Source organism: Platichthys flesus, chromosome 12, assembly GCF_949316205.1.
Source record: "Platichthys flesus chromosome 12, fPlaFle2.1, whole genome shotgun sequence".
Taxonomy (NCBI): domain Eukaryota; kingdom Metazoa; phylum Chordata; class Actinopteri; order Pleuronectiformes; family Pleuronectidae; genus Platichthys; species Platichthys flesus.
Window position 1 is genome coordinate 19,128,175 of NC_084956.1, and position 17,250 is coordinate 19,145,424.

At 39.7% G+C, this 17,250-nt stretch overlaps 1 protein-coding gene across 1 annotated transcript in view; it reads left to right on the forward strand.

The window, feature by feature from the left end:
• Positions 1 to 17,250, forward strand: part of LOC133966583 (cilia- and flagella-associated protein 46) — a 50,071-nt gene that overhangs the window by 2,260 nt on the left and 30,561 nt on the right. Inside the window, exons 4-21 of the mRNA XM_062401559.1 lie at positions 1,054 to 1,180; positions 1,432 to 1,496; positions 2,294 to 2,458; positions 3,794 to 3,917; positions 4,190 to 4,284; positions 5,108 to 5,260; positions 5,453 to 5,552; positions 5,950 to 6,048; positions 6,488 to 6,678; positions 7,128 to 7,353; positions 7,644 to 7,761; positions 9,228 to 9,357; positions 9,912 to 10,045; positions 10,380 to 10,498; positions 11,116 to 11,228; positions 12,835 to 13,047; positions 13,721 to 13,922; positions 16,767 to 16,916. Of these exons, the coding sequence (XP_062257543.1) occupies positions 1,054 to 1,180; positions 1,432 to 1,496; positions 2,294 to 2,458; positions 3,794 to 3,917; positions 4,190 to 4,284; positions 5,108 to 5,260; positions 5,453 to 5,552; positions 5,950 to 6,048; positions 6,488 to 6,678; positions 7,128 to 7,353; positions 7,644 to 7,761; positions 9,228 to 9,357; positions 9,912 to 10,045; positions 10,380 to 10,498; positions 11,116 to 11,228; positions 12,835 to 13,047; positions 13,721 to 13,922; positions 16,767 to 16,916 (2,524 nt within the window). The remainder of the gene's footprint in view (positions 1 to 1,053; positions 1,181 to 1,431; positions 1,497 to 2,293; positions 2,459 to 3,793; positions 3,918 to 4,189; positions 4,285 to 5,107; positions 5,261 to 5,452; positions 5,553 to 5,949; positions 6,049 to 6,487; positions 6,679 to 7,127; positions 7,354 to 7,643; positions 7,762 to 9,227; positions 9,358 to 9,911; positions 10,046 to 10,379; positions 10,499 to 11,115; positions 11,229 to 12,834; positions 13,048 to 13,720; positions 13,923 to 16,766; positions 16,917 to 17,250) is intronic.

The window sequence follows — 17,250 nt, forward strand, 5'->3', positions numbered from 1 at the left end:
TGCCAAGTCTTAACTACTCTCCCAGTAGGGAATAGTAATGAATATTCACTAATGAAGACTGAACGGTCCTAGGGCAAGGGAGACATATTTGATCTAAGGCTGTGAATCAGCAATGCGTGGGCAGAGCATTTGCGAACTCAGGAGCTGAAGCAGCTGCGGGGGAGGGAGGACAGGGAACAGGCGAAACAGCTTTGTGTTGTGTGCGTTTTGTGTGTTTTGTGCACCATAAGTAGGATAAATACGTCACATCCTGCGTCCGTCACGCAGCACTAGACCACTTCCATTAATCACGCATTACGGCCCACACCATCAAGTATATATACCAAATGGTAAAAATGTCATGTAAATGGAAATGAAATTTGATTGTACTACCTACTTGCTATAATTTACAGTAGGACAGATGTGTAACCTCTGGGTAATGTCTGTACTTTTTCCAAGAATTTCTAACTAACGTGTCTTTACACCTATAACTCCAAAGTTTTATGTTGTGGTCGATTTTCAGATTTTTGTTGAATTTCTAACTCTGTTTTCTTTATTTAATTATGTTTTCCCTTCAACCACTCATCCCCAGCAGAGCAACATTTCATTCTTCAGTGCTCTTGTGGATCATGAATTATGCTGTTGCTTAAAGACATCTCCAAGAGACACCTCTACCATCCTAGCACGCAGATCCAAAGTTCATAACTTTCACCTTCGCGTTTTATGGGCAGGAGAAACAATTTATCACAACACAGTGAAAATGTTGCAGTTTACTGTTAAAATTCTTTTACAGGACAACTTCCCATGGCATCACTGCAATTGCTTGAATGAAAATGTATGTGTGAATTTATGTGACTGCGAGCAGACTTTATATAACACAGCACTGACATACTCCGGGACAGCAGTCTGCATTTAATTCAGTTTTTCGTGCATCCTATAAACATGCATCTTCCATCCTTAAATAGCTTTAATGATGCATCAAACATAGAGATGCTGCTGACACGATACGAGGTTGAAATATTAATATGGTTTGGTCTCTGTGTGTCCCCTTCTCTATGTTTTTTTCAGCTGTTTTTTTTTGGAGATAAGCGCAGCGTGTCTAAAGATGTACTTTGAAGAGAATCCGCCAGCTAATCAGTCTTTGTGTCGAGCTTACCTCAGTCAGGGCCAGCTGAAGTCTCTGCCAGCCACTGGGAGCATGGTGAGCACAGTAAATTGGACACATCCCCTCAAGGGGGTTGAGTGTCTTTCTGTGTCTGTGACAATGAGGTGTACACATACACAATTGTAGAGATACATTGTACTTATATGAACTAGAAATGATGCAGACATCCTTAAGGGCATGTTTGCCTTGTTTTTTTTACAGTTGTTGCACTTGCAAGTTTTTCTGATATTTATGTGTGCATGATGTGACACTGCTCCCTCCCCCCTCTGCATTTCTTTCTATTTTAGGAGGACATTGCGGAGGCTCTGGTATCTTTTCTTAAAGCCATTGAAATTTCAAAGAATGAACCAAGGTATGTAACCTCTCAGAAGCATGCTTTGATGTAAGTATGCTTTGTTTTAACGGCGTCACAGAGGTTGACAAATGTATGCCCTGTGCAGCATCTCTGATATTGTTTGCTAATTGCGGCAGAACAAAGTACAGAAAAGTGAAATGCTCATAACAGCGAGTGTTTTAGGTTATGAAAGTTCAGCAGCTGCACAAAAACATTTGGGGGCATGTTGAAATAAGACACAATTGTTCATGCTTTGCTCTGAGCTTTTATTCAGCAGTGGTGATGATCTAGCGTATACATTCCTTTTTAATTTCTACAGCTAACAGGAAGGATTTATGAGCAGGTTAAAAGTGGAGATTAATGTTGATGTAATAATAGAAATTGTGAGAGAGATAGAGGCTTAGCCTTTACGAGCAAACAGCTCTGAATCTCTTTGCTAATGAACTCATAAGCTGTCAATAAAAGGGCTGAATGAGCAATCCAAATTACAACCAGCGGGAATACATATCTAATACATCCCAGACTAGCGCACAACACATTCTCTAGTGAATAAATTAGCAGCACTCAAACAGTCTGTTCACACAATTTTCTCTTAAACAGTGCATTGAATTAATAAATATTACTTATTTTACATAGAAGGGCTAATACGGCGGGCTCTCCTGTGGCTCATTGGCGAATGGTTAATCCACACACATTTGCAATTCACAGGATGTCTCCATACAGCTCTGACACTTGAAATGGCTTGCATGTGCATCATCTAAATAATTCAGTTTTCTGTGTGTTTATCCCTTCTTCATGTGGTTTGTGTACTGCAGATTCCACTTCATGGTGTTCAATGCCTCGGTGCAGTATTTCCAGACAGTGTACCCTCTCCTGCAGCCAGGGCGGTGCCTCCACCTGGTTCCCTCACTCAGGCAGGTGGTACAAGGTCTGGAGGAGGTGGCAGACGAAGACCACAGCTGGAGGGCTGAGCTCATGATGTAAGTGACCCCCCGATGCTCTCTTATTTCACTCTCATGAATAGGTCCAGTCCTGATTCTGTCCAGCCTCATGCTGGATTCAGACGTGACAGAGTTAATTAAGCAGCAGTTAATTTATGACCACACCTTTATGGCTCTACAGTTAAAGGCCTTTCTCCTCATTTAAAGGGGATAGAATATGTTCTAATGTTAACTGTTTAATAATTTTATCCCCTGAAAGACGGCAAATATATGAGTCAACATTTTTTTTTGTTGAATGTACCAATCTGGTTTTCAGTCCCTTAACAGTCCAGAAAAAGCCCTTCTGCAAGTCTGCAATGACCTTCTGTTGACTAAAGATGCTGGTAAATCCTCCATCCCTATTCTTTTGGATCTTAACACTGCTTTCGAAACCGTACAGCACCACATACTCATTAACAAACCGGAGAGGTTGGCAGGAGTTGCCCACACATGCCCTTTTACTGGTTCAGGTCATACCTTTCTTACCAAAGTTTCTCAGTGACAATGACCAGCTAAATCTCATCCCCCTCAAATCTGCTGTATGGAGGGTTCAATCCTAGGTCCCGTTCTATTTACAATCTTAGTGCTCCCACTTGGTAACATCATCCGCAAACATAATCTCCACTTTCACTGCACCGCTGATGAAACACAGCTCTATATTCCAGTATAAATGTTTTATTCTGATTGTTCGTGAATTTCATATTGTTTGTTGTAAAGCACTTTGTTACGTGCATAGAAAAGTGCTATACAAATAAAGTACTTATTATTATAATTTATTTAGAGAATATAATGTACCAGTCATGTACAGTATCATGTCAATTATACAGCCAGCCAGGGTATTAATTGGATTTGAAACAGTACGTCCGCGTGACAGAAATATATAACTGAGTAAACTAAGAATGGGAGAAACTCACCACAGAATGACTCATTTCAAATCTAACCATGCTGCTACAATCGTGCAGTGCATTGTTTTTGTAATAGTTTTTATTCACACTGACCAATACAGGCAAACAAAGTATCAGAAATACATCTCAGTATCTACAAAAACACTTTAATTGGATTGTGTTAGATGTAGTGAGGTGTACATACAGCTATAAAAGAGGGAGCTGGAAATCTCACAAATAATCATCTGATGTGTCAGGTTACCAGTGGAGACTGTAATCAAACTCACGGCACCATATTTCCACATGCAGTGGGTATTCTTGTGTTCCTTCACAATCATCTGTCACAAGTCTTTGGATTTGTTTGTGTTTCACTTCTCATTCAAGAGGCTTCTTCAGTTTTGACTGACTTGTAGGAGGATTCTTTTTTCTTTTTCTCTCTTTTTCTTCTCAGGCACCTGATCGAATGCCTGGTCGACTCAGGGGAAATGGAGGAGGCTGCAGATCTGGCCAAAACTACAGAAGAATTGATCAAGTGTCAAGCCCCACATCTTTATCCAAGACTCTTTATGATAATGGTAAACAGCATTTCTTGTCAACAAAATGTATGTCAGTAACAAGAAAAACTGTTTTGTATTCTCCTTTGTGGCATAAACTTTTTATGAAATTAATGATATTTTGGTGTGAACCCAGAGAAGAGCGTTTAATCTTTCAATCTATCTGAATACATCAAGATCAGACTTAATGGTCAGTTAATTAGCTTTCCTCTGAGACACAATAGACCTTTTAGTTGAACATTTTTGGGTGATGAATTAAGTGTGTCATCTACTTCTACTATTCTTTTCTAAAGGTTCAACACAAACTGACAGAGGTTGATGTCATCAGTGAGATGAGCAGGAAGGATATCAACTCAGCAGTCATTTACAAATTACAAGAATTTAAAAAGTAAGTAAAGTTCATTTATTTTTTTGCTCTGCAGGATTATACTTGAGATATCATTATTTTTATGCTTTCATGATGAAAGGGGGTTCTATCCGTAGCTAAAATAAACAAGCTTTACTGTAGCTGTTCAAGAAAATAAGCTCTTGATCTGATTTAATGTTTTTTCTTATATTTGAGGAGATAAGACTGTGTTTAAAGGCATTTGCTGCATTGATTGATTGTATGTTTACTTTATTTTCTTCTTCCAGTTAATAAAAGATGCAAGTTGACTCATAACCTGAATCTTTAATGACATTTTTTTTTTTTTTATCATTCTGTACTTGTGACCTATAAAGTGTATATAGTGTGTTTTCTTTAGCTTTAGGACTTAACAGAGGGAAATTGATGCGTTTTCTGATCGTAAAGCTTTAACACCTTCAGCTAACCGGGGAGCTTTGAAACATTAAGCCTGGGTCAATAGTCCAGTCATCTACTGGCTCTCAGCCCCTGTGGCATCCCACAGTGGACAGCTTTTATGTACCTGTGTACATGAATAGAATTGCACCATGGCTACTTACAATACATAATACAAACCCAGCCCCCGTATGTCTCCAGGCATGTACACAGCATGTCAGAGCTCTTTATGGCTTATCAGCTCAACTATAAACGTTGACAGCGTGAGTCAGCAGGACTCGGCCATCGTCAGCATCACATAGGTTATTTTTGCTTGAGAATTATGCAATGTTACGTTTCAGCTTATTAGTGGGTAAATGAAAACACAGAATCAGGCATGCTCTCATATGTGTGTTTATTGATGTAAAAAGACAGGTTTTTCTTTTGTTTGTAGCAGATTGAATATAATAACTAAGGAAGAGCTGATGAAGGATTCTGTCGAGCTTGAGGAGATTTTCCATCTCCTTGTGGATTGTACGAAAGTGTCCACTACGCCCGAGAACCTCAGTGCTCTCCACAGTGCAATCCCCATCAAACCAGCTGACAGGTCTGTGACCCAAAGTGTGCTGGTCAAATTGACTACCCACCAAGCTTACCCTTGTTGCTCCCTGTTCTGTTTCTAAACCTCCCAAAACCATAAACCCACATATGGATATCACAATGGCAGTGCCTGACTCAGAGTACTGAATTAAAGAGTGTTGTGAAATTGTATAAATTATGCTTTATCTGGGATTTGCAGAGTTGCCTTCCTCCTGGAGTTGGCTCTGATGGCCTTGCAAGTGAAGCATCATAAAGTAGCTACCGACTGTTTGAAAGAGCTGAAGTTGGCGAGAGAGGCTGTGAGTGTCCGATATACTCTTAAAACCTCAGGCAGTAGCGTTGCTCACTGCAAATTTATGCATGGACTTTGACATCCCTCTTAAGTAGCCGCCTGACAATAGATTGGATTAATTAGCTGAGCTCATGCTTTAGACCTTAAGCGGTTGCTGCGTTTTTTTTTTCAGATTTTCCTCTTCAAAGATAGAATTTATTTCACAGAAAGGTGTCTGTAGTTTATTTATTTTTTTGCCCCTTTTTCTCTTCGGGTAATCAGGTGAAATGAAAATATATAATGGGCAAATTTGCATGTGAAAGATGTTTTGGCATAATTTCTGAATTATCCGTTTGTAGTGTGATTTTCTTTTCCATGCACTGCCCTGATGCTGACGTCTGAAATCATGTGTTTGTCTCTTTTAGAGCACTGGCCAACGCATAATAATGGAATGTGTCAACAGTGAAATCAACCGCCTGAAGAAAGAGGCGAAGATAAATGACTATTCCAAAGCCAACGTGGAGGTGCTTGATCACACATGAATTATCATCTATGCGTTTCCACCCCATGTTATAATGCAGGCAGTGAACCCAATGGCAGACGCTTGATTAATTGTCCAATATTATGATATAATATTTGTGTCATTCAAAAATAACCATTCAGTGGATTTGCATCACTGCTCATAGAAAAAGTTGACCCATCAAGATGCACTTCATCAATAAGTTTCTGAATTTTTATTGTCGTAATTTCACCTTAATAGATTCTTGTTTTTGTTTATGTCTTTGAGTTTTGTGGTAGGGAAGTTTGATCAGTTATATTTAAGATTTTTGTATGAAAACGGTCACATTTACAAACTAGCCAGTCCAATTCCAGTTCATTTGTCCAGTAAATAGAAGTTCCCAGTACATAGAAGTGTTGTGTTATCATTGGTGCAGGTTCTTATCTGTAGTTCTTATTCCTAAGGCCTGGCTGAAGGAGATAGGCAGGCTGGATCAGTGGCTGCAGAGTGCAGTGAGAGAGGGCGACCCTCAGGCTGTGCAGGTGGTGTGCGCGACCCTGTGGAGATTCTGCCTGCCCCTCCTCCAGCACAATCTCAGGAAACACATCAAGACACCCCTGCTCAGAGTGGCTCGAGTACTTGAAGACGCGCAGAGGTCCTGCTATTTATCAGCAATACAGATAATAAACATATCGGAAAAACTATTGGAAAAAACATGCTATGAAGAGAGATGCCTATAGGAAAAATTATTGAGGAGTAATCAAGTCTTCATTTATACATTTTGGGGCTAGTTTACTAATGTGTATGTTTAAATGAAAAGATTGATCGGCATATATTGCATTCATGTTTTTACAATGATTAATTTCATGCTTTGTGTACACACCATATATTTATATTTATATATTTAAGTATCAATATGTTTCAAATTTGGATCATGATAAATGCTCTTCTGATGACATACAGCAAGAAACATTTGTAATAATTAAAGATAGTTTTCATTTAGTTATTTCTCAAAACAACATGATGTAGATGAAATTAGTATCTCTTCCTTCTTTCATGATATATTAGCCTTTGCTGAAGTGAGTCTTTGTGTTACTTCCGCAGTTCGTTGCTGGAGATGCGCTGCCAAGTCCACTCAGAGCTGGCTGTGATAGAAGAGGAGGAGGGATGCCTTGAGGCCTCTTTGACTCACCTTCAGAAAGCCATACTGCTGGATAACGGGACCCAAAGTCAGCGCCTGTCGTGGGCCTTGCACCTCTTGCAGCTCAGAAAGTCACTCTACCAAGCACCGTCCCGGACCGAGGATAAAGCCGCTAAGCTTCTGCAGCAGGTTAAACAGTTCTGCTTCAAACAGTTTGATATTATTACATTTTAACAAACTGCATTTAAAATCACAGGTACAATCAAAGGAGAAGAGGAATCTACTGTTGCATGATTTCTGGACGTTGAAAGCAACTATAGCTTAATGAGACATATAAGTGTAATTATTATGCCTCATAAAATGGCTTCAGCTTGTGTTGTCCTGTGCTTGGGGCTGTAGTAGTGGGTATGGCTGAGGACTATAAGTTAACTCTGTGACAAATTGATTTTGACATCCTGTCCTTTCGCTTTCTTTCTCAGGCTAGGGAGATGCGGCCCCAAGATAAGACAAACATCCATCCCGTTCTGGTTGCTGTTGGTCTCCATTTGGGCCCTGATGATTTCCAGATTGTGCTGGACGGAGACAACATCTCAAAAAGTAGAGCTTTCTCCTCCTTACTTTCAATTTTTCACAAAGACACAATGCCATTCCCTTAACTAATGTCTGATTTGCATACGCGTCCTTTCGAGGGACAGTTTGAGACACACATCTGTACTTACTGAGTTTTTTGTCCCTTTTTAACTGCAAACAAACATTTAATTTAACATCTGTCAGGGGACTGATTACTCTGGAATGCACCTCAGATACCTGATCTGAGATAAATTCTGCCTGCAATAAAGTGCATGTTTCTCCTTTATGCATGAGTACTTAAGGGAGCAATGAAAAAAAGCTCTAACAAAAGAATTGGCATCCTCAACCCAAATGTTGAAATTATTCAAAGTTTATAACTGACCCCAAAGGCACAGAAATAGTAAAAATTTGTGAGCTCTTCCCCAGACGGCTTTTGCACAGCAGCAGTAAATACCGACATAGGGCTGTCAGGAGATATTATAGATAAAGATAAATGATAAAATTTGATCATGGTGTTCTTTGGCCTACAGGTCACCTTCATTCACATAATGTACCTGGAAGGCAGCTGTCTGCACTGACTGAGTAATGAACTGCTGTCTCAGGAAAGCAGATTACATGCTAATTTGGTGTACACCGTCCCATATGCAAATGTATTCCTTGGCCTCAAAGTCTGGCCGTAAAGTCTCTCCGTGTTGGCATTAAACTTTGTTGCAAGCTGATGTGTCCGAGGTTAAGCTTGTGATCCTGTGTGGCTCACAGCAAAGCTCCAATCGACTGTGTGCAGTGGATCATGGAGCATGAGGGCCCGAGCTCGGGAAAAATGTACGAACTCAGAATCATTCCCGGCTCCTCGGTCCAAGGCATCAAATTAACATTCAGCAGTCCTAATGACCCAGGGTAGAACTGGCCTCTGACGGCTAGATGAAGGGTTTCTACTGCAGGCGTGGGTGAAAAGCTTTGGTCCCACAAAGACACCTTGTTTTTCTCTATACACCTAAGGACCCCCTAGATGTTGACACTTAATTGTTATGGTCTTAGCTTCAAAGTAAGCTGTGTCACTGAAATAATTAATTAATTGGAGCATGTAATCATGCATAAGTATGTGTGTGTGTGTCTTGGGGTTAGCACTAAGGCACTGGAGCCTCTTGTTTAAACCACTCCAGATAAAGTCCTTTGACTGTAATAATAAAACACAAGCTTCTATATCCCTGTTCATGTAGATGGCTCTGAAAAATAATATGAATTATGTTTATGTTTTTAATCAGCCTTTAATGTCTATTCAACTTGCACTGTAGTAATTACTTGTGTTGGAAAGAGGTGGGACTGTTCCATTGCATTTCTTACATGCATGCTTTATGAATTTTAAACAATCATTTTGGAATGAGAACTTGTGCAACAGTACGACTAGATTTGTTGTTATGAATGAGAGGCCATAAACCTGAACTGGAAAGTTTTTCCAGCAGTATAAATGAATCTCTTCATCTATTCTGTAGTTCCTGTCAGTCATCTTGCATCAGGATCAGTGGCTCAGCTCTCTGCTAAGGCTCAGCATCACTCTACATGTTTACAGAAGGTGGATGGACACCTGGCCAGACAAGCTGGTGACACTAACAACACAGAGAGGTGTGTGTGTTTGTTTAAATGTTTTTATTGTTGCTATCTATGTATGTGTATGAATACAAGTTAAAGCCCTTTTTTTGGACTTCTTTGTAATAATTCTTAGCTGGCAGCTTCCGAGAAACCCAGTTGGAAAATTGCCTGTATAACCAGCCTTTTATGCCTTGTTGAATTCATTACTCGTACACTAGACATTAGGTATTAATGAATGTTTGATATATCGCTCCTCTTGGCTTTCAATGTTGTTTTGTGACCATTGGAGTCTGCAACCTTCTCTTACATCTTATTCAGGGTCCGTAATTTAGTTTCCCCTGCCTGCATGTATCATTACAGTTAAAAAGTGTGCACATCAGAAATGGCAGGCTCATTGGTCGGGAGAGAACAGAGTAATCACATCTTTACTATTCGCATAAGTAAAACCTTATTATTCACGGTGCCACAAACAAACTATCTGAGATCATATGCAGCATGCGGCTGTGCCCTTACTGCGACCTTGTTTTTAAAAAAAGTAATCATCTCTAATTTCTTCTCTGTTGTGCTTTTTTTCTTGGCTGTTCAAGGATGAAGCTATGGGCATCCCTGGCTAAGACAGCCAGGAAACAGGAAGTTTGGGATGTCTGCCGAGCTGCTTGTCGATTCTGCTTGCTTTATGATGACGGGAGATGGAAGATTTCCAAGGCTGACAAGATGGATGGTAATGAACCATAAATATTCCTACGAGTGAAGGAGCATTTTATATCAGAATGATTTAAGATAAATTACAGTTTTTTTATATATATAATAGCTCTGTGATCTTTTTCGTATACTGCTTTTTGATTATTGGTAGGATTATTATTGTTAATATTAATAATTATTTCCAAAAAATACCATAGCTCGTTGTTCAAAGTTATATGACATATGATTCACATGAGGTACAATTTGGTTGTTAGCATAAAGTTTGTAGGAAATTAGTATTGGTTGTACTCGTGATAAATTCAGGGGGGAGAGAATTTCTCTCACCATCACAGACTTTTATCACTTCTCTCCAGAATGCAGAAGCTCGGAGGAGGAGAGCTGTGCAGAACCTCTCCACAGCTGCAGTGAGAGCCAAAACTCTGTGAGGGATAACCTGCGGCTTTTAGCTGAAATCCGCTTCATCAGTGCTGAGGTGTGTGTTTACTAGAGAAGAGTAACTGATGTACATGTATCTGCAGGGCACAGCAGCATGTAGCTCAATGTGGGCGTGCCTGACTATTACTCCTCTGTGTTTGGCCAATGGAACACTTAATGTGAATCTGCTCTGTTAGGATGTCCCATTTGCATTGTTAATAACTGAATAGAGTAGAACTCTGACACACAGCAGAGCAAAAACTAAACAACAGTGTCATCAATAAGATGTCATTACACTGGTGCACTGTTTTGTTAGATGACCATACAACAGATAATACAACTATGATATATTCAGTTAAATGTATTCATCAGGATAAACCCAAAGTATACACTGCTTACAATAGAGATTCTTTGGAAGGGTTTTACAAGCCTGTGAGATATTCATATGTCTCAGTCTTAAAAGAAGAAAGGATTCTCTTGTCGTACCTGAGTTTTCAGGTTTTCTACCAAAGTGAGTAAAATTCTCACCAGTTGTTTCTTATCGCTTTGATCTGCTACAGCAGAGTTTCAGCTCCGCAGAAGCTGTCGTTCTCATAGTGGGATGTCTTCTCTTCTCCTTATAAAGTTGTCAAAACAGAAAGGCCCCTTTAATTATGAATGATTGTGTGTTACCAGGCCACTGTCCAAAAGCTGTTAACTGAGGGCATGCAGCTCAACATCCCAGCTGTTCCCCCACAGGAAAGAGGGGTCTATGTGTCTGAAGAGGACCCAGACTGGGTTATTTACAGGTGAAAAACACAATATGCACACAGACAAACACACCCTTGTTTTAACATAATAAAACTATAATTATATGTGTGCTATTGTAAATATTTTGCTGATGACTGGTGTATGTTGCTGCATTCTTTGAATATCACGGATTTAATGATTTTTTGGTATTTATTTTATTTCAAAAGTGGAAATCAAATGCTTCTCTTTTTGCGCGACCATAATTAACAGTTTGATATATTTCTTTTCTGTTTCGTTTAAAATGATGACAGAATGCAGAAATCTGGAAGAACTTTCAGTGAACATATTTCCTCAACTCTTAAACATTTTGTTTTATTTTGTTTTTTTGTCCCTCTGTTATCATTAGATATAAACAGTTCAGACAGAATCAGAATCCATTTGTTGGCTAATGCCTCTACTTTGAATTTCAGCTGTCGGTGTTTGTTTGTGGCTGTTAAATAACTTTTTCGAAAAGGACTATATTTTCTGCTTTAGTGGCATTTGCTCCTTTAATGAGGCATTAAATAGTCTTGGACAGGGTTTTCCTCCTAGCCTTAACTTTAACTTATCTTAAACCTGTGGGTTAAGCCAGAGTATGGAGACACAGTTTGTCTGTGTCATTTTAAATGTCTGAATCCACAATTCGGGACACTGTCCGACCTAAGAGGCACATCACATCTTACATCATAGCACTCTCCCATTGATTAATATCACTCATATCACATGCACTTAATATGTGCCACATTAGATGTATACTGTATATAATTACCATTAATTAAATCAGGTAATTTGATCATCTACAAAATAAATGTCCAAGGAAATAAATCTCATGTTCAACTATGCTTTTAAAATGAGTACATGTGCATAACTAGATACAAATGATCATAGGCTGTGCTGGTAATGACACAATCTCTGTGTTGACCTTTGTTTCATCATCCCTTAGAGTCACAACTATACAGAGCAGATCTAAAACCATCCAATTCTCTGGTACAAAACAAGGCTTCAAACATCATCATGTGATTATCTTTAGAGACAAAGACTAAGATGATGTAGATGGAACTCTAAATGTTAATATGCATTGTGCTGTTTCATCTCCATATCATGAGTCATTGTGGAAATCATACACATTTATTATAGGATTCAAATGTGGACATTTATTTCCTGCACCAATAAAACTACTTCATGTATTTTAACAATGATTTACCTTTGTGACTGATTTCCCTGAATTGCAGTCAGAACTGACATTTCCCATTCAGCAGTGGAGCACCCACTAGTGTGCTTTACCTGAAATTGACTTCACCTCTAGCACATTGCATTGTGGGAGCTGCAAGCTTTACATTTGCTCTCAGGAGCTAAAAAAAAATTGCTTCTGAACGCCTCATTGATTATAACCTGCCTGACACTGTACAAGTGGGGTTACAGTTTTCCATTTGCATCATGCAGAGGAATCTGTCAGAGAAGTTGGCACTTTAGCAAATGCAATTATTCATATAAAAAAATCGTATGTAGTATAATCATAAACAAGAAACCTAACTTGAGTTCACTACAGACAACACCAAGTGGCCACAATTCTCCCTCATCTTCATCTCTTCTAACAAACAAACTTTCTCTACCTCTCCCACCCAGAGACTGGATTCTGGCTCTGTCCACCTACGCCACATTTAACTTCTTGCGGGCAGCAGAGCTCGGATCGGCGATCGGGGAATCGTGGGTGGTTGCTAATGCGGCCATTTACCTGTGGAACTACAACAGCCAATTGCTGGCATCTGGAGAGTACCAGCACCTGCTTCCCTCCTTCCAGAATCTGGTGGAGATGCTCCAAAAGATGGAGTGCCCTGGGTAGGCTAGGTCTCTAAATGACTGTCAATCTGTTAGACTGAATAATTTGGGTGTGTGGCTGAAGAAAATGCCAATTTCGTGCAGTGGCTGTTATCACATGCATTTTAATAAAAACATTAAAAAAACTAACAAAATATCACCATTTGTATAAACGTGAAGCATAGCTGTTAACAGACTGATGACTAAACATATTTTAAATTGCTCAGTGGGATATGAAAGCGTTTCGTTTGCCCAGCAGTCATTTTCTCAACCCAAAGTGAAGTACTGTGTATGTTACGTCCTTCAGTTCAGGTGAAAATTATTACCCTTTCAGCAATAGCAGCAATATGTGCACTAGTGTTTAGGAGTAATTTTTACGGTCAGAGTTGTTTTTTGAAAAATGCTCATAATTGTATAATCTCTTCCACAGTGGCTAATTCACAGAATATGAGTCAATTTGAGCACCGTGGATGAATGAAAACAGACCTTGAGCATTGCAATAGTTGTATGAGATTTAAGATTCATTGTTCATTGTCGTGCAACAAGGTGGCAAAGGAAACATAATGATATCCACATACGTTGGAAGGGTTCATACGTTCAGGAGGAACAAACAGATGCAAAACGGCAAACAGCAGAACCATATGTTTTTCAAGAAAGTGTCAGTTTCCCGTTGTCTTTGTGTTGTGTCTCTTAGGAATCGTGCCCTGGTTGTGCTACTGTGTAATGCTGTGGCCCGGGGGTTGATCCAGCCTTGGTGTGGAACAGACATTGTTGAGCCAACCTTGCCAGTTGACAAGGGCAAGAACAAAGGCGAGAAGCGGGGGGAGAAGGCGGCTGCTGTTCATGGGGTTCTTCCAGATCATGCTGCCCTGGAGAATGTCCGCAAGGCATTGGAGGTACGTATGTCACTGTGAGAGCATGATGGGCCCCCGGAACGGTTTTCAGACATGATTTCAAGAATATGTCTGGAAAATTTGATCTGATGCGATCTGATTGCAGTTGACGATTTTTCTGTGCAGGTTAAAGGCTTACAGTACTTTGCTAATTTAGATAATATTAAGATGCATTCTGGGCTCAAATTATGGTCAATAAAGCTGTTTTCAAACACTGGAAAATTACATTATTTCATCCAGAAATTTACACATTGTGTTTGGGTCACACATATTCACAAGATACAAAATCTCTTGGCCAAGACAGGCAGCTAAATCTATTGCGAAAATGAGGAGTGTGAGTCATCTATCTTTTTTGTAAAGTAGTTGACAAATTGGCTTTGTAGAATGGTGGAAAGAGAGGGGGACTGGGGGGGTCAAGGAGGTTGGAAAAGATGGAAAAGAGTTTTCTGGGGTTAGACAATGAGGATTGAATTGTAGTTTGGTAAAAAGTGCCTTTGGCTCTGGAAATAGAGGCAGAGAAAGAGGAGAGAAGAGACTGATAAGTGAACAGGTCGTCAGGGCGCCATTTCCTTTCTGATGCTCGCATACTGGCTCTGTCGGCACACTCCGAGTCAGACAACCACAAAGTAGTCGTGACGTAGGAGGACAGAGGAGACAGGAGAGTGTCTGTGGCAGAGTTAGGGAGCATGAGTGAGAAAGAGTCAGTGAAAGGGAGGGCTGGTAAAACAGAGGAGGCAAGAGAGGAGGGAGAGAGGGAGCGAGAGACTGGGAGAGAGTAAGAAATAAAGTAGTGGTCAGAGACAAGAACTGGGGTTACAGTGAGGTTCGATGTTGAGCAGATTATTGTGAAAATATAGTCAAGGTGGTTACCATCTTTGTGAGTAGGAGGGGAAGGACTGAGTGAGAGAGCAAAGAAAGAAAGTAAAAGTAATATGTCAGATGACTACTCTATCTGGATGTTAAAGCGGAGGGGCATTTTCTTGGAAGTTTGACAGGTGGATGTATAATTCCTCCAAGAAATCTCCCAAAGAACCTGGTGGACAGTAGAGAACAACAATGGCTAATTGTACCTGATGAGGACTGTCCCAGCATGAAATTCAAGAGACAGTGGGGTAATAAGTGGAAGCGTATGGAGAGAAAACTCCATTTGGGGGAGATGAGAAAACCTTTACCACCACCCCTACCAGTGGGTCTGGGTGTGTTGGTGAAAGAGAGGGCAGAGGAGAGACCAGCTGGGGTGGATGTGTTGTCCGATGTGATCCAAGTTTCAGTGAGATATATTTGCATACAATTATATTCCCTTTACAACATACATTTAAATTAAATGAATCCATCCATTATCTAGCCCGCTTATCCTTTTCAGGGTTGCAGGGGAGTTGCAGACAATCCAAGTTGATGTCAGGCGAGAAACGCGGTACGCCTGGGATATGTGGATTTTGATCAAATCAGAACCAAAATTGAATTTCAAACTTCCAATGTCACAGAAAATTTACATAAACCCACTAACACTAATTTGCAGAACACATTAATACGCCTCTACACTGGGGACTACTAATGTGATAAGACTTGAGGGACGATTTTGCAATCGCTGATTTTTTTAAGAAACTTCTCAAGAGGATAAGAATTAATCAGTCTTGAAGAAGCACTGATGAGGTCAAAGTTATAAACCTTTCTCCGGGGTTAGAAAGCTCAAAGGATCATATAAAATGCAATCATGGCAACTCAGTCACCAGCTTTAATGGGGCATACATGTGCTTTACCAAGTAATCAGAACATTTTTGGTTGTAAATCTCTTGTCTGGTTGTTTGTTGTTGACGAAGCATGATTGACCCTCACTGTCAGACTGATCGCTCCTTTCTTTCACTGTCTGATCTTCCCATTGTGAGGACAGTGTGTGTGTGTCTGTTTGTGCGTGTGTGTGTTTGTGCGTGTGTGTGCGTGTGCGTGTGCGTAAAATCTCTTAAATGAGTTCGCAGAATCTTCAAATCACATGAACAGATCTTCACATTTTCATCCTTCCTATATACAAACTGGAAACATGCAAGAAACAGTTTCCAACTTGTCAGCTCTTTAAAAGTTGGAAACTTATCAAACCACAGTAAGCTTCTTAATACTATCTTAATTTGTGGAATCGGGAAACAGGATTTATCAGTTGTACTGTTTCATAGAACAAATGTTATGATATGATATCATGACACACATTGAAGCATCCAAGGTGAAAAGTTGAAGGGACAAAGGGTACATTCTGTTATGTCTTTTATCCACATTACTCATTTATATATATTTATTTTCACATGTTACTCTCACGAGGCTGATATCTCTCATCTCTTTGCTGCAGATGCCAATTAAAAGCCTGTTTCCTGTCTCCTCCTCCATTCAAAGGCTGCACCATTAATATCAGCTCTAACTTCAGATGAAAGGCACTTTGAATCTGTGAATTATGAGTGAATTATTAACTAAATATCATCATATCTGTTTCCTTTTTGAAGGGAAAATAAAAAAAGGAGCCTCTTTCATACATTTTTTACAACTAGTCTACAATACAGCAGGGTCACATGCAGTGTCTGACTTGAAGTGTTAATATGAATCTTCTGTGTGCAAGTCTGTCGTGTCTGCGACTGACTGGTTGGAAAAGAGCCTCGGGCGAGAGAAAGTAGGATGTGGAGTCTTACATATTTAAATCATAATGTATGGTAATTGAAAGAAACTTTGAACGATAGAAACTTTAACAAATATTATTTAATATTATGGATAATAATTAGAACATAACCTGAAATGTTATCAATCCCCTCAAGCTGCCCTCAAAGTACTTCTATCTGATTGCTGTTTTTCTACACTTGATTCTAGCTGTGTGACTACGCCTTTCATATATCCACCTGCAACGTTCCAGGAGAGGCGGTTCCCATCGCAGCAAGGAAACAGGTGGTGGCCACATGGGTGCACGTAAAGTGGTTGCTGCAACAGCAGATTGGAACAAAGATTGATGTCAAAGATGAGGTACTGATCTCTGCATCCATCTCCAACTTAATTAAAATGTTGAGGGTCCTAATCAGCATTTGAAAGGTATGTTCACAAGATAACACCAAGGCAATTTCCTGTATGTGCAAATATACATGGCAATAAAAATAATTCTGATTCTGATTATATTGCACAGAAGACACTACCCTTGCACACTGTGCATTTGGCAATTAGAACTTTGAAAAGTACATTGCATTAGTGTGTTTTTTATTATTATTTCAGGAAGGTATATACATATGATAGTACTGCCTAGTACTAGTTTACTGGTCACCAAGTAGTCTTTGGACAATTTTGACTTAAAGTAGTTTTTCAT